At 35.0% G+C, this 22873-nt stretch overlaps 1 protein-coding gene across 2 annotated transcripts; it reads left to right on the top strand.

Moving 5' to 3' along the window:
• Window positions 1-1870: 1870 nt before the first annotated feature.
• Window positions 1871-21931, top strand: LOC121986039 (serine/threonine-protein kinase PBL35-like). 2 transcript variants are annotated; one of them, XM_042539806.1, is made up of 7 exons: window positions 1871-2221; window positions 9473-9655; window positions 9733-9868; window positions 13088-13221; window positions 13299-13422; window positions 21076-21423; window positions 21514-21931. In XM_042539806.1, the coding sequence occupies exons 1-7, from the start codon at window positions 2213-2215 to the stop codon at window positions 21528-21530; spliced, it is 951 nt and encodes a 316-aa protein (XP_042395740.1). In that variant the 5' UTR covers window positions 1871-2212; the 3' UTR covers window positions 21531-21931. The 2 variants fall into 2 exon arrangements, with proteins under 2 accessions (XP_042395740.1, XP_042395738.1); XM_042539804.1 differs by having other exon boundaries at window positions 1872-2221; window positions 9336-9655.
• The last annotated feature ends 942 nt before the right edge of the window (window positions 21932-22873 follow it).

Genomic DNA, 22873 nt, shown 5'->3' with positions numbered 1-22873 from the left:
AATTAATCCAAAAAGTCTAATCATCTCATGATTGACTCTTAGGGCTAATTACTAACATTATTTTTGACTTTGACTGCCACTGCAGTTAGTTTTCTTGACTTCAGTCTTCACTTCAAAGGCCCTTCCTTATTGCCGTATCACTGTCCCTTGAAACTCAATATGTTGAACCTGACAACTTAGGGCACGATTGCTCAATACTATTCAGTAGGTTGAAATAATCCTTCAATCAGCTATTTTAACTTAACTTGAGATCGATCTCATTCATCAACTATGATGAGAATGCCTGCTTCTTTGTGAAGTACGTGCCTAATAATTCTCTACTTAGAAAATGTATGATGGCATTCCCTCCTAATCTCTCAAGACTCACTTATCTTCATCTACCAAGAGACCATCTTTAAGTCTCCATTTGCAAACGAGCCTTCACCTTTGGATATTCTTCCATCAAGCAAAAGGTTTCAACTCTTTAGAGCATCTACATCAGTATCCTCATCCAAAATCTAAAATATAGGGTAAAAGAACTACTTTATTAAATTTAGATATCCATTTTTCACCACATGATACATAAGTTTCCCTATAATTTATCATATATTTATTTTTTTATTATTTTTTCTCTTTCCTACATATTTTTTATTATTAGATGGAGAAAAGAGATAAAGGAGAGAGAAATTTTTTATTATTAGAGGAAGGGAGAGAAATTTTTTATTATTAAAGGGAGGAGAGAGAAATAGTATTTTAATGCTTAGGGAATGGATTCCATTCCCTAAATTTAAAGAACTACTATTCATAAAATGTATATTTAGAGAATGAGTAGGGTATCTGATGTGGATATTTTTTTAATGTAAAATGTAAAATTTAAGGTAAAAGTTTAGTTTAGGGTAATTGATGTGGATGCTCTAAGTATTCCTCATTTGCCAAGAGGCCTAATCTTTGGATCTTCCTCTACCAATAGGACTCGTTCCTTAACGACACTTAGCTTGTACTCATGGTCAACCTTAGTTTTTTGAGCATCCTGTGAACACTTGTTGAGTTTCAACATTTACCAAGATTTATCGAGCTTCTATCAACAGCTTTTGAACTTCTCCGTCTACCAATACCCCAATACTTATTGAACTTCTCTATGGATAGGAATGTGAGAAGCAGTTAGATGGGTGAATAGACACCTGCTTTTCATCCATTCTGCTGTCTACAAATCGTTAGTACATGACAAACAAAATAAAACAACACAACGTGATAAACCAATTTTACATGGTTTGCTAGCCTCTGATTTCTATGATTCCTATGTGAATCACTCCCAAAATCTCTCTATCTTTATACTTCTCACCTTTATTTTTTTTTTCTTCGATACCTTTCGGAGATGAAGAAAACCCCTACAATACTTTCTCTTGCTTTGGAATATTTACTTAAAGAATGCAGCAACATTCTTAATCTCCCCATGAAGCCCTTTTCATCTAGCCACATCATAATTTGTCATCACTTTAGGTATATAAGATATTAACCTTTTTAAGGTACCATAACTGCTTACTATTTGCGAGACGATTGTGTTAACCCATAAAAGCTTTCGTACGAGTATTTCTCGTGTAAGTGAGCCCTTTATCATTTTATGTTAGATTTTTTAAATAGTTAATCAGGTAATTTGAATTTTAACTATGATATATTAGAGGGATTTTTATTTAACGATAAATCTAAAATATAAAAGCTGATGCACTTCCTAATATATCTTATCCAAAAATTAAATATATGGATTTTAAAGAAAAAATGGGAGCAAGGCCAAGTGCGCGCGAATTGACTGATCTCCGTATACCACCTTCTCTCTATTCTTTTTTTCTTTTTATTTATTTTTGCGAAATAAGGGGGAAAATGAACAAATAAAGAAAAGCCGCTTTTTTTTCGCATATACGGCGATAATGGTGGTGGCAACCGACGACGACTTCACCTTTTCTATCAATTCTTTACCCCAATTCCTCTTCTCTTCTTCCTTCCATCTGCTTCTCCTTTCTTCCTCTTTGGCATGGAATCCTCGCGTTTTACTTCCTGCGTTTCGATTCCCCTCCGATAGCCGTATTCGCTGAGCTCGCGGGGGAGGAGGTGGCGATGGGGCAGAGCTGCGGCTTCTGGTCAGCCATCGCTAGTGGGTTTCGTGGAACTTGTGGAACGACGGACGCCGCCGCCAGCGCATCTCCCAACGCGATCCAGCCCAAGACCAGTGTGTTCTATGACGCAGGTGCTTTCTTCTCGCTCTCTCTCTCTGCTGAATTTCCAAGTCTAGATGGGGATTTATTTGATTGACTGATTCCCACGTCGTTATGGTTTTCACATGAAAAGATGGATCTCTGTAGCTCTGTTTAGGTTATAGATCAGGTTCTGTTTCTTTCTTAATTTGTACTTTTATTGAGCTATTCGGTTCGCTCTTCATCATTCTGATGCATAGTCAATTAAAAGGGATGAACGTTTGAAGAATATAGTGGAGTCAAAAGACAGCTACGGAAGTTGAATTATATTCACTCTCCATCGCCTTTTGTTGAATAATTCTTTCTTAAGATTCAAGAAGCAGTAAAGGAAGGTTTAGCTGTTTTTAGCTCAAGCATGAAGAGTGTTGGAACTACAAGTGCCTCTAACAATTCTGGATGCAATTGGAGACCTCTCTAGCACTACTTTGTAGATTCCACTGTCTCAAACTATACACTTGTGGATCCAAATCCAATTCTTCTAAAATGTAGAATAACCCCTACCACAAGCCCTGTGATTGATTCCTTGTCTCTCTTGGATGAATAAAAATAATATATAAAAGAAGTAAGAACAATTAATGTAGTTCAATAGAAACCTGTCTATATAAAGAATTTAAGTATATATTATGAGAGAAAAAGTATAATAAAAATTGAAAAAGCAACTATGCCACCTCGTATAAAAGATATCTGAATCCTTCATGTACTTTTTTTTAGCAAAACAAAAAAAAGTGAAAAAATTCAACATTGAGTTGTTGGCCCTTTATTTAGTCAAACCCAATAATCTGCTTGATGAGATATTGATCTATCATTCCATCTGGTACACAGATAATCCTATGTGGTACACCATTCTATTGTACTCCAAGATAATCCACCATTGTATACACCTAAGTCATTTGGTCTACATCTCTACTCCATATCAGTCAAGCCTATGTATTGATGATCAGGTCATGATGCTATATGACCATGGAGGAAGATCTCAAGTAGGGAAATGCTACTAAGGGAAATGCTACTATTTCCCCCATAGGTTAGGCTCCTACTACCATAGGAGCTGATCTTCATTCTTTTTTAGGAAGGCTTAAAGGTGGGTAGAATCAACATCTGATTTTGCAAAGGTTAATGGTAATAGGTTTCTTCTATTTGAAAAAAGTAAGGGGGTGTTTGGTTTGCATTTTCCACATTCATTTTCAAGAAAAAGAGAGAGCATTTTATAAGAAAACGAAAAATGCAGAAAAGTCATTTTTTGAAAAATGAGAAAATGCGGTTTTCTGGAAAATGAAATAAAAATGCAAACAAACCAAACACACCCTAACATTCTATAGACCACATCATCTTGATGTGTATGACAGTATATGTGTGATGTTTCTTTTTGGTTTTGTATGCAAAACCAAACTTTGATGTTAGGATTTTTAAGATGAGCTATTTAAATTTAAAATTTATTGTTGTTGCAAACACACTAAATTTGGTTGCATCTATCGGGAGAAAAGAAAATCGGGGCTGCATAGCCTTATCCCACTATGTTAGGTTTGACGATATGGATCCTTTTATGTCATTGAGCTCTATTTCCTACTATATCATTATCTAAACTTAAATAAATTTTATGTTGTTTTATTGTTACTAACCAAGTCTTTTTTTGTCGTCCTCTTTTTCGTTTGATATGTGTGTTTGTCATAATTTCATATTGCCTAACTGGAGCATTTATTGGTATCTAAGTACATGCCCGTACTATTTTAAATGCATCTCTCAGAGTTTTCTCTCTATAGATGTAACTCCGATTTTCTCACAAATGCTCTCATTTCTTATTCTGTCCATCCTCGTATGCCCACATATCCACCTTAACATCCTCATCTTTGTAACTCTCATCTTCTGCTCATGTGCTCGAGTCATAGCCCAACATTCAACCCCATATAACATAGAACTTTCCTTTAAGTTTTAGAGGTACTTTACGATCACATAAAACACTTGACGCTCTCCTCTATTTCAACTATCCTGTTTGTATTATATGTAAGATATCTCTTTCAATACCTCCATCATTTTACAAAAATGATCTTAAATATTTAAAACTCTCGGTTCTGGGCAACTCATCATCTCCTATCTTAACAATTGTCTCATTACGTCTAATATTGCTAAACTTAAATTCCATATATTCTGTCTTTATTCTACTAAGCCTAAAATCTTTCCCTTCTAAAATCGGGGTTGCATCTATTAAGGAAAAACTCCAAGAGACACGCTTAAGATGGTACAAATATACACTATGACCAATAAATGATCCAATTAGGCAATGTGAAATTATGACAAATATGCACATCAAACAAGGCAGAAGAAGACAAAAAATGACTTGGTTAAAAATAATAATACAAGATAAAATTTATTTAAATATAGATGATGATATAGTATGGGATAGAAATCAGTGGTATAAAAGGATCTACATAGCCGATCCCACCTAGTAGAATAAGGTTTGGTTATTGGTGCTGGTGGTGGTGCAATCACACCTTTGAGATCGGGTATGATTGTTGTTTTGATGGATTGGGAAAATAGTTTAAGTTAGAATTATTATTGTATTTGATATCCGTATTTGGATCGCGTAAGACTTGGAGACATACACATGGAGACAACTTGGTAGCCAAGGTCGGTTGATAATCTAATGGCTCAAGGTCTATAAAGATCGGAAAGGATGGCATGACGCATTTGAGGGATTGTAGGACGAGGAGCATTAAAGTATGACTGAGTTGAGGAGGAGCCATAGGCTCCGGTGCATCTAAGGATGAGTAGCTTGACAAGAGATGACTTCATAGCGAGGGTAAACTCTTCGTGAGTTGAGTGTTGAGATAAACTATACCCAGTGAGGGTAGAATCTCAAAATAGGTAGGCTCGACTTTAAAACTGGCCGGAGTCATGAGATTATTGATTAGTACTTACACTAATCAATTGATGGATGAATCGAGGACTCCTTCGAATAGTCAACTGATAGATTAGAATCTATTGACTACTCAGACCCCAAACCCCAAACCCCAAATTAGGAGATTCAATGTTTGTGTCCAATTTGTGGTATACTAGTTGACGATATGGAATATCAGCTGACTCTTGTCCATTGATTGGTGTATTTGATTGCTGTCTGGTCAACTAGTGTAGTTGATTGAAGCTAGATGACCTGTGACAAAATGCTTCTCTTTGTGGCCAAGTTGATTGCTGAGTCTACTGATTAAGGGTAGTCAATTGATGATAAAATTCTAGTCAATTGATGCTATTGGAGCCACTATGGAGTGATCCATTGATAAAACAGCAATAGTCGAACTTGTTGATAACAACAATACTCCAATTGATTAATGAAGAATTCTAGTCAACTATTGGCGTCGGGCAACAATTGTTGGATGAAGGCTATAAAACGAGCTCGTTGTGAAAATTTAGGAATTAACATTCGTAATAATACTTGAGCTAATTCTAAGCCTTCTTGTAACTCCTTTAAAAGCTTTCTTTGTGAATCTAAGTGTAATCTTTCTCAAGTATAAGAGGTTTCTTTACCTCCAAGACTTTACCAAGAAGGAGAAAGATTAGTGGTTGATCTAGACTTAGGTTGTGGACATATCAACTCGTGGGGAGTTGTAAACCACGTTAAAGCCATGTGCCACTTGGATTCGTTGTTATTTATTTTGTTTTTTTTATGTCCACTGTGATTTTTTTGTATTCTTACCTTGCTAAGCAATAAGAAATAATCTTTTAAGCTTTTAATTAACAACATTTGTATTCACGATTTCACCCCCTCTAGCTCGGCCTTGTGATCCTCCAATAAGGGTATTAGAGCTTCATTTGTTTTGTAGTACTAATTACTAACAAAAGCACCATGGCCGTAGAGAAATTCTAAATACCAAGGCTAGAGGAAAACTTCCAATCATGGAAGAGGAAGATGATGCTCTAATTCCACCTTCAGATCAAGATGCAAATTGCAATTGAGGGAGGATATGACTTTCTTCTTGATTTAGAAGGCAAAATGTTACCTTTGGTTAAGTACCAAAAAGAAAAAGAAGGAAGTAGTGGTGGACACCAAAGCAAAAATGCCCTTGAGCAATTCCTCTTGGAGCAAGAGATAAACAAAATTGGGTGCTACTTATGGGAACGGATGGTAGCGATGCATGAAGACTCATCGGAAGCTAGACTTGCATGGCAAATTCTCCTTTGCACAAAATTGAACACTTTTACCATGGTAAAGGGGGAGACCGTACCTCAAATGCACTTCCAGTACAAGGAGCTTGTGCGTCAACTCTATAGAGGATGCCACAAACCTTGACCTTATTAGAAATGCCATCAATGTGCATTCCTGAGGACACTTTATTGGAACTCCATCGTCAATAGCTACTACATCGCATGAAACTTTGATGTAAGTACTTTAGATGAGTTGTTAGAAATGGAATTGCATGTTTCTAGGAACCCGAAGATGGAGGAGTAGGAAGCCTACCAAAGCCGAAATCTAGCACTTATTGGGAAGGAGGAGAAAAAGGCTCCATCCTCTAGCTACGATGAGTGCACTATTGACGAGGATTTCAATGAAGAGGGTTGTATGATAGGTAAGGAAAATTTTCAAAACTAAAATTGAGTAGGTGGGATCTCCAAGAATACCTCAAGAAGAAAGGGAAGAAGGAAAGAAATAATCAATCCGATGTTACAATTACTAAAAGAAGGGACATGTTGGGGATCAATGTTCTAAGTTGAAGAAAGGCAACAAGAAGGAGGGAAGGCCTTAGCGGCCATTTGGGATAAAACCTCATCCTCATCATCCGTCGATGAAGAAGTGGTGGTGACTCATAGAGCAAATATTGCCTTTATGACAATTGATTATGCAGTCTCCCCCCATTATTCGAAGATCGAAGAAGAAAGGATATTATGTTGGGGGAGCCAAATATGATAACTCAAGCGACTCATAGAGGTAAAATTCTCATCCTTTGAAAATTAATTACTATATTTAGTTAATTTGTTAAACAAGTCATTAGATAAATGTGAAAATAAATAAAGATTAAAAAAGCAAGTTTCATTTCTAGAAGATAAACTTAGCTTTATTATTCCTTGCAATGACTCTAATGATCTTAGAATTAAGGAATTAAAAGGGTAGTCCGGTGCATGAAGCTTCCACCAAGGCAAGGTCTCAGGAAAGGGTCTATTATACGCAACCTTACCTGCTTTGCAAGAGGTTATTTTCGAGACTCGAACTTGTGACCTTTAGGTCATACACCAGCAATTTTACTGTTGCGCCAAGACTCCCTTTCCTTAGAATTAAGGAATTAGAGCTAGAAATTGAAACTTTAAGGAATCAAGTTGATTCCTTAAGGTTAACATTAAAAAAATTTACCATTGGCTTTAACACCCTAAAAGGGTTAACTTTTGTAAGAGTGGCCTAGGGTATACAAGAACTAAAAGGAAAAGGAACACTATTGCCTTATTGCTAAGGGTCAAGGGAGAACCAAGATAATTAGGAGGGAATGAGTTCTAAAGGAATTTTTGGTCAACCTAGTTGGACCCAACCTTTATTGGGTGCCAAAATCCCTTCTAAACCATTAGAAAGTATTGGTAGAAGTCAACCATGATGAGATTCACTCACAATTTACAATTTAATTAAAATGGTGGACTTAGGACTCATGGGGGAGTGATACAATTTGGAGTAGAAATGCATGAATACATAGTTGTAGTAATACTTTAAATCTAGCTTCCCATAAAATGTCATAAGGTGAAACTCCTTGCCGTTGCCATGAGTGCAACTCTTCATTGCATCTCTCTTTGTTGGTTTTATTGTTGTTTTCCCCCTCTGATGGATATTCTATTGTTATATATTATCACCGAGCATTTTCTCTAGCTCTATTAGATCTAGATTGACTATAGAGCCATTCTGCAGCAAACCAAGTGCCACCTTGTCTTCGTGTAGTAAGATCCAATAGATCTATCTGTCTAACATATCTAACATATTGCCTTGATCATTAAGTAATTTTATGTATTCCTTATTTTCTTTCAGCAATTCTCATATCTACCCTCAAATTGTCCAATAACAATTTCTTCATGTTGCTTATTTCTTCACTGGAGTTTTCTTTGCCTCCTAGCATCTCTTTCCTCTATCAACTTTCCTTCAGTATACCTAAGTGTCATATTCGAATGATGTTGTATATGCCACTTAGGCCCTTTGGTTCTCATCCATCATTTCCCTTCACCCCTTTGATCTATTTGTTATGTGCAGTTGTGTGTGATGCTACTGGGAGAACCCCATTTGAGGTAGTTGCAAGTTTTTTCTCATCTTCTTTGTTATCCTTATGATACTTGTTAAGTGGTTTCCTTCTCTACTTTCTTTTGTGTGCCACATGCTATTATGTGTCACTCTAGGGTGACGCCCACTCTTAGCAGTCCACTCTGAGAGATGCATGGGATCTCTCTTTTCCTCCTCTCTCCATTTACTACTAGTTTGAGGTGAAGGATTACTCTGCTTTTCCTGCGTGAACCTTTAGTATCATAAAATAAGCAAACATAGATAGTATCTATCCTCCAGCATGAAGAAAAGTGTTAGTGGTATAGGTTAATATAATTATTAGTGTAGTAAATTTGGTCTTACATTAGCTGTTTTATATTTATTGTTATACCATTTAATAGCTCTATATATCATAATATCAAGGCAATTTCCTTAACTTCTACAATAAGGAGGAGTCAAACTAAATTAATTTGGCCACATGAAAAATTGTGTCTAGTTAGTTGAATTTTGCAATTAGTCAAGCTTTGAATGTGTTAGTTGAGGGAGGGATCACTGAATATTTAATTGTAAACACCCACTTGCAAGTGATTATAGACTTGCCATAACTTGGACAAAAGAGTGACTAGTTTCTATATATCATTGGAACACAATGCTTCAATCTGATCTATCATTTTGAAATTGGAATTCTTCTCTCTAAGAAATGATTCCAAACAAGCTGATAATAACATAATCTTATTATCATATACGAGGTTGGATTATTCTTTTTAATTTTCCTTACCCTAATGATTTTGAGAGAGCTGAGATCTATTTCTCTTTGTTTCTTTAATTGTGATGTGAAGTGTGACCATCTAGAAAGAGATTAAATGTTTCAAATTTGTTCTTGTGTGCAGCAACTGAAAAAAGATATTTAAATGCTAGCAACCGTGAACTTGCTGCTTCTCATGAGTCTGCTTTCTCGATGGAAAATAATCAAGATCCAACGTCTCAGGACAAAACATCTCATCAATTGCTTCAATTTACTTTCCAGGAGCTGAAATCTGCTACTGGTAATTTTCGACCTGATAGTATTCTTGGGGAGGGTGGATTTGGATATGTTTTCAAAGGATGGATAGAGGAGAATGGCACAACTCCTGCAAAACCAGGCACAGGTCTCACTGTTGCTGTCAAGAGTCTGAAGCCTGATGCACTCCAGGGTCACAGGGAGTGGGTTGTGAGTACTTTCTTTCCCAAAGATCTACAATAAACTAGAAAAATTCTAACTGACTGAAATACATGGATGCATCGCAGGCTGAGATTAAATTCCTCGGACAATTACATCATCCTAACCTTGTAAAGCTGATAGGATATTGCATTGAAGACGATCAAAGATTACTTGTCTATGAATTCATGTCACGAGGAAGTCTTGAAAATCATCTTTTCCGGAGTGAGTAGAACTGTAGAAGTTTATCAGCTTAACTTGCTGAATTCCTTATAATATTATGTCCATTATAGTCATTTTGTTAGCCTTTTTTCTCTTATTTTTTTCCCTTAGTTTAGGGGTGTACCTAAGTATTGATGAACACATGCACCTAAAAGTTCTGCACCTTGTACAATGATACAAGTTATCGTATTGGTGAATAGGTGACATGGACTTGAGAATAATGTCTCGTGAATCCATTACAAATTGGAGATAGAAAATTAGAGAACCCTAAATCAATTAGATGGATGATAAAAGGTAGACCTAATGTTTAATAAAGTATGAACCTAAGGTATATGAGATAGAAAAACCACTTTTCACAGCATATGAGATTTAGGTTGACAAGTCGATTAATGCCACAAGGGTTGACTTGATAAACTTTAGTTCAATGAAGAACCAACAAGAGCCTCACCATTCTTTTGAATTGAATATAAACATTAGATACATAAAGTAAGCCCATTTAGAAGTCCTAGGCAGACCACTTAACTAGTTTGGGCTTAAGTCATTGTTAAAACCAAAATAAAGGCAAAATTAGGCCTACACATTAAAATTGCTCCTACCATATATAAATGAGGCATAAGTGACTAATTAAGCCCATCTAAGACTTGAATTTGATTGATTAGGTTGCGTGACTTGCTCTTGTTCAAATATGCTTTAACTTCAGCCTTGGGTTTTGGCATCTTCAATCAACTCTTTGAGCGCTTCCTTCATCTTTTTAGTCCTAGACCTGGTAATTGGGCCTCTATTGATATATGATGCTTCATCAAGAAGTTCTAAAATGTGTTACTCTTTCTTTTCATGACCTTAGCTTTATTCTCATCTTTAGCTTGCTTAGCTACAATTCGGTTTCAATCTGAGTCTTCATTCCCACTTCTCAAAAGGATTTGTCCTTGAATCTTCATCATCTACATCAAAGGAAGAAAGATTAGAAACATTGAATGTAGCACTCATGTGATAGTCATTTGGCAAGTCAAGCTTGTAGGCATTATCATTGATCCGAGCAATGATTTGAAATGTCCATTTCCTCGGAGATGCAACTTAGTATGCCAATTAGTCTACACCTATCATTCCTAATATAAACCCAAACCCAATTCCTAAGTTCAAAGATCATTATGACAAACTCTTTAAGTAATGCTAGCAAGTATCTAAGGTCCTCATCCAAGCATAGATCTCCTTGTCATAAATTGGATTCAAAGCTGCTCTACACAGCTTCTCACTAAAATAAGCAGACTTCTTGCATTAGCACACCTTTATACCTATTCTTCTTGAACCATCACACTCAATTTCAAAAGTTTTAGCTAAATCAGGTAATGCAACTAATGGTGTGGAACAATCTTTTTGAATAAAGAAATGATTTTGTTCCTATCACATAATATGTGGACCTTGTTTCTCCACCTAGAATTAAATTAGTTTTATACCAATGGATTTTTCATTGCTATATATGTTCATATGGACGAAGCATAGCAGTAAACTTATATGGCAATTGTGAAGTGCGTTTAATTTGAAAAAAAAGGTTTAGCTTAACTTATATGGTAAATATTTCTAGACATTTTTCTCTAATGGCTCAACTAGGGAGCAAATGTTTACTCGACTCTCCTTTACAGTTTATACTGAAATTGATCTGTCCAAAACAAATAAATTGAAGGGAGAAGAATCTAGAAGTGGTAAAAGACCATTATGTCCTTTCTTCACCATTGACTGCTCTGCAGGACCACCATCGGACTAATGCAGACCATCACCGGACTGCTCCTGGCTGTCAACCATTGCCACTACCTTTTCAACTTAGGATGCAAAAGAGGTTAGAGTAGAGGGGCATAGATAGAATTTATTCCCTCACTGTTCCTCATCCAATTAAATAACTTCTGATCCATTCCATCATCCTAGATTCCTAGTAAACAACTTTTGATCCCTTTTCTCCTCTCCGTCTTTTCCCCCTCTGTCTCCTCCCTTCCCTCTTCTTTCTCTTCAATCTCCCTCTCTCTGAGTAACATAGCACTAATTCTGGTTATATACTATTTTTCCTTGGTTATCAATCATGGTTGACAAATATTCAGTTGTATATTAAAATGTGTTGTTATGATCTCACTGAAAACATATACATTGATCTATAATCTTGCAATATTAGTTGGTGGAACTAAGCTATATAAGCTCAAGAAGGTGATCTGTCATGGGTCATGGTTGACAAATACCAAAGTTCACTCTATCTTCATTTGGCATATATCCATAACACAGTTTTTCAATAATTATATTGATGACACAGTATAAGATGTTGATTAGTGACGGTTGACACAGGAGGAATTTACCATTTTCCCAGCCACCCATCACGATATCAGGCTTGGAGCTGTGAGGTCGCAAAGGCTATTGCGACCTCGAGAAAAGCTGTGGCTTTTTTCCTTTGTTCTGTGTTTTTTTTTCTTTGCTTTTTTTCTTGATAATTTTTTCCTCCTATTGTCTATGGGAGAATTTTTTTTTTCCCTCCATCCGTATATGAGAGAAATATGTATAATTTTTTTCGTCCATCTATCCGTCCATAGTTAATTCATGTGTCGACGAGGTAAACAGAGAGAAAAAAACATCTTTAAAGATGAGGATATAGATTATTATAAAAGATAATTTTTTAATATAATATAATTTCTAACTTTATAAAATTTACTATTACTAATGAATTATATAAAATAATGAATTAAATTATTATATATATAAATTTAGTTTAAGTTTAAATTGATGATAATAAATTCATTATTAATCCATTTAAACTTCCTTGATTGTGTCATGTTTACCTAGTGAGCTTCAATTAACCCTAAATCGATTTTATCTCAATAAGCATCAAACATTTACGAGATAATATCAAATCTAATTCAACAATAAGCATCTATAGCAATCAAATATTAATAAAAATATTTATTGATTAATATATTTTATATTTAAAAAATATTGAAATTGTATTGGCACAACATGATATTGTATTAGCGCAGCATGATACAATATTGAAATTGTATCCTTTGATCATGAATTGAAACTCCGACATAGCTTGAAATTTTAAACCTTAATTGATGATATTCTTCTACTTAGTAATTATTGAGTAAATGATGTTAAAAAGTTCCTAGAAGCCAAATTTGTTATTAAAGTGCACATGTCGTATATCAAAAGTCTCTAAGTTAATATTTACTTTATTATTACTATCAGGGGCTCTTCCTTTGCCTTGGTCTAGTAGGATGAAAATTGCACTAGGGGCTGCTAAAGGACTAGCTTTCCTGCATGGGGGTTCTGATCCAGTTATTTATAGGGATTTTAAGACATCTAATATTCTTCTAGATACGGTAAGTAATTGATGTTTATTTTTTATTTCAAGTTTCATAAGTTCCTTGAAGTGATTATTTGGGTCCTTCGATTCCAGGAGTACAATGCAAAGCTATCAGATTTTGGGTTGGCAAAAGCTGGGCCTCAAGGTGATAAGACTCATGTTTCCACCCGTGTTGTAGGTACTTATGGTTATGCTGCTCCAGAATATGTGATGACAGGTATGCTACAAAATCTAATGGCCTCCATGACTCAGTAATTATGCTGTTTTATACAACTTAGATGACTTTGAATAGATTGATGGTTACACTTGTTATTTTATGTAGAGCTGATCTGATGATAAACCTGATAAGCCTATGGTAATGTTGACCTATATATACAAAATGTTGAAATGATGTTCAAATAAATGATTAACCAGGTTGGGTAACGTCAAGTCTGGGGTCACCGGCCCGACCCCACGGAAGTTTCCCATCGGCCCATGGATAAATCGGGAAGCGCTCACAGCAGCAGCCCAGGAGCCCAACATCCTTTAGTTGCGTGCCTGGGTGATAACCGCAGGTGCCTAGGTGACAACCTGAATGCCCTGCCGCTACACCATAACCCCGGGAGCGTGAAATGATGTTCAAATAAGTATCTACTTGAGGGGGTTCCTCAATAAGCATCAAGAGCCACCCATTATACTTTTATACAGATGAAAAGGGTGAAATAAGGTTTAAAATTTTAAATCATGCCGAAGTTTCAATTTATGATCGGAATAATATAATTTTGGTATCTTATCGTCAGTTTTTGTACTTTTTTTAAATATAAAATATTAATTAAAAAATAATTTTATTAATATTTGATTGTTATAGATGCCTACTATTGAGTTATATTTAAGATGTTAAACTTAAGTTTTGATATTATCCCGTCAAATGTTTGATGTTTATTGAGTAAAAGTCAATTTAAGGTTAATTGAAATCCACCAAGTAGATATGTAAGATTACGTAGGTTTAAACTAGATTTAATTTGAGTATTTTAAAATTTGACCAAATTTATATATAGAAAATTTCAATTTATTATTAGTAGTATATTTTATAAAGTTAGAAATTATATTATATTAATTTTTGTTATCTTAAGAGTTTTTTTTCTTTATTTACTTTGTGAAGAGATAAAGAAGAGAGAAAAATAAACCATCCTTGAAGAAATATTTTTTCTCTCTATTTACCTTTGTGGATAGATAAAGGTGAAAAAAATTAATAAATGGAGGAAAAACTAATAAGGAGGACAAAATTTAATGAATGAAACGGGAAAAAATAATAGGGAAAGGAATTACCTGTTAAAAAAAATAAAAATTTCTATCTAAAATAAAAAATTAAAGAAAAAAGAAAAAAAAATAGTGAGGTCGCGACTGCCTCACCGTGCTAGTATTAGTGTTGGTCAGCCGACAAAATGATAAATTCCGCTTGTGCCAACCGACACAACTCGACTTTTAAATCCTTGGGTGAAACAATGATGCTTCAACACTACCAATGGGCATGGAGCAATTTTGCTTCAACGTGACCTCACAATCATGATTTAGAGGTACAAATTTGACTCTAATATCATATCGACACGGACAATGTCCATTGCATTCTATAATGATTAATCACTTGGACTGAAATTCACTCAAGTTTCAATCAAATCATACCTTTGAGTTATGATGGTATTCCACCATACTCGCATCATAATGTCGAAGTCAAATTCATGTTTGAACCATGTTGGGTATGTGTGGCTCATGTTGAAACTAGTTGTTCCCCACTTATTTTTGTCACTTGTAAACATGTGGTGGCCCTTGGTATTCTTATGTTGAAGAAATTTCCCCCATCCCGTGGTTAGCTATTTTGGTATGGAACATTTTCCACCTGCTCTTCAACACATAAGAATAACTAATAGATTGTGAGAGACCATTAACTGTATGGTGAAGAGCAATCAAACCTGCTATATGAAAATTATGGTTAATTTTCATCTAATTGCAATGATGAAAAGAATTGCAGAATATTGTTTAACTTGCAGAATCACTGATGATGGGGGAAAATGAATTGTTTTAATATGGCTGAAAATAATGGAAAGTGATGATGAGTAGTGATCCAACTTCAATTTGTATAGGGGCAAAAAGTTAATCCAAGTAGCAAACGCTAGCGATTCCACATTTCATTTCATGTTGAATTAATCATGGCATTTAATGAAGTTGGAGTCAGTCTTTTTTCTTGAAACATAAGTAATTCTTTATCACAATTTTTAGTATTGATACTAATCAGCAGTATCGAAAATGTCAATGACAAGAATTGTCAAGCTTGGACTGAAACAAGCATGTCCAAAGAGCTTCTTAGATCAAGTTTGGACTAAAACAAACATGTTGAAGAGTTTACTAGGTCAAATTTGAACTAATACAGAAGAGAGATGATTCTGGTAAAAAGGCTAGAGCTAAATTAATCATTATGAAGTATATTAGAGTTGTGATCTAAAAACAGAGAAAATAAGGACTTGCAAATGATACCCTATTTAGTCCCTTGTGGAAGGTTTATAAGTGAAATGAGGAAAAACTATTAGAAATTCCTAATTACTAGTCCTCTCTACCTATATATGTTACCTTTTCCTTTTTATAAATATACATCCTTGTGTATTCATATGTTTACAAATAAGTCTGCAATATTTACAAATAGGTCTCTTAATACTCTCCTTCATGTTGGTCTAAAAGTATTGTAGAAGCCCACCTTATTACAAATATATTCATTTCTATGACCACTTGAAGACATTTAGTAATTTTCTAACTATCATTAGTACCAATAAAAAGGCAATGGTACGTCTCTACACACATTTTTCCTGATGAAGTACCAATCAGTCTTGTGTTTCTTCATCTCATAAAAAAAGACTAGATTGAAGCAATGTGCATGATAATATATTTTTTACAACACAGTTTCATCATCTCAATAGGATCATTCAACACTACTCAACTCAATCCTCTGTTGTTTAAGCTACATGAACTCACATGTGGCTAAACCCTATTTTGCCTCTGCACTTGACTTGGCCACTGCATTTGGACTTGACTTAGCCTTGCATTTGAGTGACAATAAAATCATTAGAGTTGTCTCCCAATGATTTGGATATCAAGCCTTAGGAAATCGATTGATCATGCTTAGCACAAATGAAATGTCATGCTTAGTGACACTTAGGTAATTTTAGTTTACCAACTAATGTTAGATAGATACTTCGAATTGATCCAACTTTTGGTTCCAGAGGAGCCTTACAAAATTCCTATCACACTAGCTAAGCACATAAGTCTATTGTGAGATATGAATGCCTTCCCTAAAGCAATAATGATTATGCTTTTATCTTTGTGATTTTTGCACCATCATCACCAATATAACCGATGATATCATATGCTTGAACAATTTTTAAGAAGGAAATAAATCCCAAAGTGAGAGGTACTGCAAATTAAAGAGCAGAGGTAGATATAAATATCATGCCCTAGGATATTGCTTCATTCACACAGTAACTTTCAGTTTACACACAGGACCAAACTCCTCCTTGAGCAACAATCCAAGATGTTGCTTGCTGAAGCAATCATAATCATATGATGCGACTAGTTGAGCCATCGGCTGATCCACAATTGATAGACGTTGTCACATTAAACACCCACAACAACTAATTATAAATCTGCCAGAAGGAAGAGGATAAGGTCCAAATCTTAAGTGTTGGAGTTGGCCTTTGGTTGGAATGATACTAATTCAATATCATGTTGATGTTTCGATGTATAGTGCCGATGGCAAATTAGAGGTGGAAAGAGGACAGAGATGAAAAAGAAAAAGAAGATAAAACAACTATATACCTAAGTTTGGATTCTGTATTTCATCTAGAATGGTACACTTTTGATATTATCTTGTATGGACACACGTTAAAATAATAATAACATTATCTTAATTCATCATGATTTGTGTTGTAGCATGTCCAAAAGTGTCAATCATTGACATGCAAAGATACTCATTGAGATGATTGGTTGTACTGAGTAGTATCGAGTTTTGATCATTTATTGAAATGATATATTTCAACTATGTTGGGTGGCATGTAAGATACTTTAAACTATGAAGAGAATTAAACTCCAAAGTATTGTTAGAAGTAGAGAGTCCATCTCATTTAACATATCATATTCTAAACTGGAATAGAAGTGTTTTCTGAGACAGTCTTACAAATGGAAAGTGAAGCTAAAGAAGAAATAATAAATAGAGTAAAATAGATTGACGAAGAAAGAGATTGTAAGGTAGTGCATTTGTGAGTACTATTTCAGAGAGGAACATGAAGGTCCAGTTAGAAGTAGCATCTAAGATTGTGGATGGTGTAGGGATTGTAGAGTCTCAAGGAGTGGCTGCTTTGTCTTTGTTTTCTTGCATGGTGTGCATGCACAAATTTTAGTGGTGCGGGGAGAGTAGAGTAGTTACAAGGAGCAGCTGCTTTCACTTTCAATTTCAATTTTGTCTCTTGGTGTTCATGCATAGATCCTGGCCTTCTACTCTAGGTCCATAGTGGCATCGGCACTGTACAAAGGGAACACGGTGAAATTGACTGCAAAGTAGGAACAAGGAGTGCCTCTACTACAGACTTAGACATAGATAGGGAGGTTGTGTTGACATAAGTGTAGTAAAAGAGGCCACATTTGCAAAATTAAAGGCACGAAGTAACCTAAGAATGCAATAGCATACCCTTTTGCAGATGAGAGTAGTAAAAAAGATATAATTGATAGATTGAGAGTCAACTTGTCTCTTCATAAGGACAATAGATGGGTACAATCTATAGTGGAAGATAAGACAAGAGAGAAGAAAGTGTTGAATGGGATTCATAAGAACAAAGAAGGCATGCAATCTATAAAGTAACACATAGTGAGAATTATTCCATAACTCTAGAGAAACGCTTATTCAGAGTAGAAATATGCAAGCTGCCTCTCACATTTTTGTTCTTTTCATTCAACATGGGGTTCTATTATGGTGTACGACAACATGAGGACTATTGAATGATCTTAATTGGAAAATAATGACGGGAAGATATAAGATAAATACACTTTAGCATTGTCACTCCTTATAGACATACCAAATTGAATTACTACTACAGGAACTAAAATGAAAAAGATTTTAAATCTTTGATAAAGAAAAACCGTGTTAGTCTAGAGTAATTATTAAGGTAATAGAAATCCTAGTTCTGGACAAACACAATTTATATTGTAGATATCAAAATGTGCTAATGAAAAGGTATTGAAACACATTTGTTGAAGTTGAACAAGGATGATTCCACTTCTCAAAAGAAATAATAGAACTCTTCCTTAATAAAAGAATTTCAGTTGCTTGTTTGAGAAATCCCAGATTTGTGTTACCAAACATGTTTCCCTAACTGACAAGGTTTACACTGAACATTCTAAAGACCAAACAAATGTTGAATCATTTTAAGTAAATCTAATAGCTTAGGTAACCAAGGAAACATATCTGAAAAATGAAATGGTTTTGCCACATGCGGACATGAGGCTAGGAGTGTCGCTAGTCTTTTTAATCCTTGAATCCTAAATGAAAAATAAAATGATAATAAATGTTAAAGTTCTTATAGATTTTGCCTACTGACAATAAATTCAAAGGAAAGTCAGGTGTATAAAAGACAAAGGAAAGTGACAAAGATGAAGAAACAAAAATCTGCTCAATGTCTCTTAATGAGATACATCTATTGGTAAACATCTGCTCAATGTTTCTTAATGAGCTACATCTAAAAATCTGCTCAATGTTTTCTTAATGAGCTACCTCTATTGGTAAACAGTGATTATTGGTAGGATATCATAGTAATGCAAGGCTGGAAACGGAAGAGATGTTACTAGACATGTTAAAGGCTCTTGAATCTAGGATTTAGGGAGATAATATAAAGGTATGTGTCAAGTAAGCGGTACATGTACCTCTATGAACAATGACAGTAATCGATTGAGTTGATGCACTTGCTACAACTTAGTTTTAGGAAATGGGAATATCCTCAATAGAGATAATGATATGGAGCTAGAAGCTTAGAACTAGATTTCTTACTATTACAGGGTACATATGAAGGTGGTTCAAACTGAGCCACATGATCAATTTGCAAGGAATGACCTAGTATCCATTCAAAATATAGCAATTATCATTAATGTGTCCAAGTTTTACACAACACATGCACTTTACTCTATGCTGTTTGACTACTTAGCCTCCACACCCTTGCTGATAGCCTCCACCACCTACATGAAACCCTCTTATGTATAGCTGAACCACAATAGCTTAGTATTTGCAACACTTTTTTTTTGGATAAGTAAAATTATTTGCAACACTTGTTTAGTGTTTTGGTTATCCTTGATCTGTAAATCAGATTTTGACAACAACCCAAGAGCAAGTAGTTTTCTCAATTTAGTTTATTTGTTGTTATATTATAGAGTTTGAGAAATTTAGGAGGGCCATGGACATCTTGGAGTGGAAGATAACTCACATTGCAACTGAAAACCAAATGATGAGAGCCCAGTAGATGCAGTGGAATTGCGCAAGGACTAAAGAGAAATTATAAGAAAGATTATGTTCGACAATAAGAGAGCCTAGTGGATGCTGCACAGAATGGAGCTTGGTGGATATAGAACACATTTACTGGAATGAAGAAATATGCAACAGAGATTAGGAACATAAACCATGAGAAAAAGGAGAAATCTACTCCTATTGAAGAAAAATTTTGGTAGAAGAAATTGCCAGTTGCAAGACTCATTAAGGATTGTAGGACTCAAGGGAAGAAATCAACTTTATTCCAGATACTATTATTTGTCACCAGATGGTAGGACATGGATAAAGCAAAGACCTGACTACATATGGATGCACATGATTATGACAAGGAAAACATAGAAATTGTACCTTATGTAACACCGTGATAATGGCCACAATGTTTGCATAGTGCAAGAGAAGCATTGAAATACGAGAAGATTTTAGTATTGAGGCCTCATGATGAAGCAATGAGGAGCAGAATGTCGCACCAAGAGCATCTAGCGGCTCTGATACCATGCAGTGGAGAAAATCATTATGGCTTATTGCCTTCATCTTTCCTCTCTTTGTATTTGCACTACTTCATTACTATTTTACTGTTGAGCCTCAGCCTATGTATTTATTTATTTTAGGTGGGTCCCCAACAATATGCTTAAATGGCCAAGCTACTAATAAATTGTACTTAGCGTTTGGTCCTGTGGTTAAGCTTGGCAACTTAATGAATTGGTCTTCCTCCTCTTGACAGGTGGTGATAATTAGTGTCAAAGCAGAACCTAATCCTAAATAGACTGAGGGGTACTTGTTGGTGAAGCCAACATAAGATGATTCTGACCTTTGGGTCAAGTTTTTGTGTTGACTAGGATATCAAGTCTTTAAGTAGGGGAGATTGAGATACCCTTTTTTTTTGTTGTTGGTAATCCAGGTATCGAGCTGAGATACCTTATTTTAGTTCAAGAGACATTAATAAAGAAGGTTAATAATCTGATATAGGTGAACTAGGGCTGAAGTATTTGGGATATGTGGTTGGGCATGGCAATGAGTGTTCTCATCCCGTTGGGTTGTGATATACAAAGATGTAGTGCCTTCAAATACTAGCATAACATTACATTGTGCTCTTTTACCTTTCACAGTTTTAAACTTAAATAAAACTCAATTGTAGAACTCGTAAACTTTAATTTTTTGGAATCTACGATATAGTATCTATCTGGAATCAGTAACTCTTGGTATTTGTTAAATCATGTTGATGTCTAAAATTGTGCATAAGCTGATTATTCATCAAATCAATTGTTTAGTCAACTAAACACTGATTAATGTGGGTTTCATGTAATTTAAACACAGGACACTTGACATCAAAGAGTGATGTGTATAGTTTTGGAGTTGTATTGCTTGAAATTTTAACTGGTCGAAGGTCCGTGGACAAGAAACGGCCTAGTGGGGAGCAAAATCTAGTGGCATGGGCAAGAGCATATTTAGGTGGTAGGCGAAGGCTTTATCAGATCATAGATCCTCGTTTGGAGTTCAACTACTCAATTAAAGGAGTGCAGAAGGTTGCCAAGATAGCTTTCTATTGCCTCAGCAAGGATTCCAAAGTTCGCCCTTCAATGGAAGAAGTTGTAAAGGATCTCATCCCACTCCAAGACCTCAAAGACATGGCTTCATTATATTTTCGCTCTCAGCCATCACGAGGTAACTAAAATTACAAATTTGACCCCTCCCCCCTCCCCCCTCCCTACCCACCCATAAAGATGAGACCACTGACAATTTTTTTGCGCGCAGGTAAGCATTCTCATTGACAATTATTTTGCTATAATACTGGGAGGCTGAATATGTTCTGGTTGCATTTCAACCAAATAATGTTGTGGGTCATAAGCACCATGCTTACCTGGAAACTTTCGACACTGTCAAGGTGGTCCATAAATGTTTGAACCCTTGTATCATTCATTGTAATCATTGCAATGACTCATATGCTACTCGTATAGATAGAATTTCGCATGTATGTAAACCATAATGACTCTAGATTAGATACAAGCAATCACTCATCATTTCTGTTCCTGTTTGTCATTTCATAGGTATCTTGAGTTTGAATTTATATTTCATGTATGCGGATGTATATCTTCTTAGAAACTTTGTTGTCGAGTTAATACCGTAGTTTGATGATGATTACAGAATTTGGTTTGGCTTGTTGACATATAAACTCATCTATGTTCAGTATCTTGCTAGTCTTCACCACCACCATAGAGATACTCTATGGATGTCTCTTTGCTTCGAGGCTCGACATGCTATTCTACTAAATTAGTGTGTTGCTTCATAGATATTTTGGAGTTATTATTGACTTATGCATTTTTTAAAAACACTTTGGATGTTGCTCGCCCTAACTCGTGTGATATGCTAAAAGCGGTTTCAGATGCACTTTTTCTTTCTTATCTTCCTCTCATCTGTCAAAAAACATGGCTTATTCCGCTGATTGAATCTCTGCAAAACTATTGAACAATTGATTAGCTGATAGGAACATTCAGATAGTGTATTATCGTCATATGAGCGGATAACTTTATTGCAGGTTTTTGTTGTCATATTTATTTTTCCTTTTTCCAGTCATACTTGTGGTTTGATTCAATTATATCCTCGTAAAATTGTTGGACTTTACAAAATGCAGTTTTCAGTAGCTAAATTGTCTGTTTCATCAACATTTGGTTTTTTTTTCAAAAGTAGTCAATATATATATATATATATATATATATATATATATATATATATATATATAAAGCTAAATAAATTGCTAGAAACTTAGTAAATTATTCCTAATTAGTTAGTTTCAATTTCTGGCCATTAACTCGAATCAATGTGGGTAGACGAACAACGACCCAGTTCGCGAGTTCAGTTTTTTAAGGTAACAAATAATCTGAGAAACTATAAATTTTTAAAATTAGAAGAAAAAAATTAAATATTATACAATGTATAAGCTTCTTGAGAAAATATAACTTAAAATTATATGTAAATCATGATATTTAATATATTTTAAATCATGCACCGGCACCTTTGCAAAATTATCAAATCGCTCCCCAGAGTCTATAAATGGCTAAATTACACACCTGAGTTTCAAGGTTACACTTCTTAAATCCAAATTGTATAATCTTCT

Source organism: Zingiber officinale, chromosome 5B, assembly GCF_018446385.1.
Source record: "Zingiber officinale cultivar Zhangliang chromosome 5B, Zo_v1.1, whole genome shotgun sequence".
NCBI lineage: Eukaryota > Viridiplantae > Streptophyta > Magnoliopsida > Zingiberales > Zingiberaceae > Zingiber > Zingiber officinale.
Note: the sequence above shows the minus strand (reverse complement) of the source record. Positions and strands in the feature narration are given on the sequence as shown.

Bases quoted from the DNA above. Each gene is read 5' to 3' on its own strand.
- LOC121986039 (XM_042539804.1), top strand. From the start codon at position 2,092: ATGGGGCAGAGCTGCGGCTTCTGGTCAGCCATCGCTAGTGGGTTTCGT. The intron at 2,222-9,335 runs GTGCTTTCTTCT...TCTTGTGTGCAG, and splicing joins CAGTGTGTTCTATGACGCAG to CAACTGAAAAAAGATATTTA. The intron at 13,222-13,298 runs GTAAGTAATTGA...CTTCGATTCCAG, and splicing joins CTAATATTCTTCTAGATACG to GAGTACAATGCAAAGCTATC.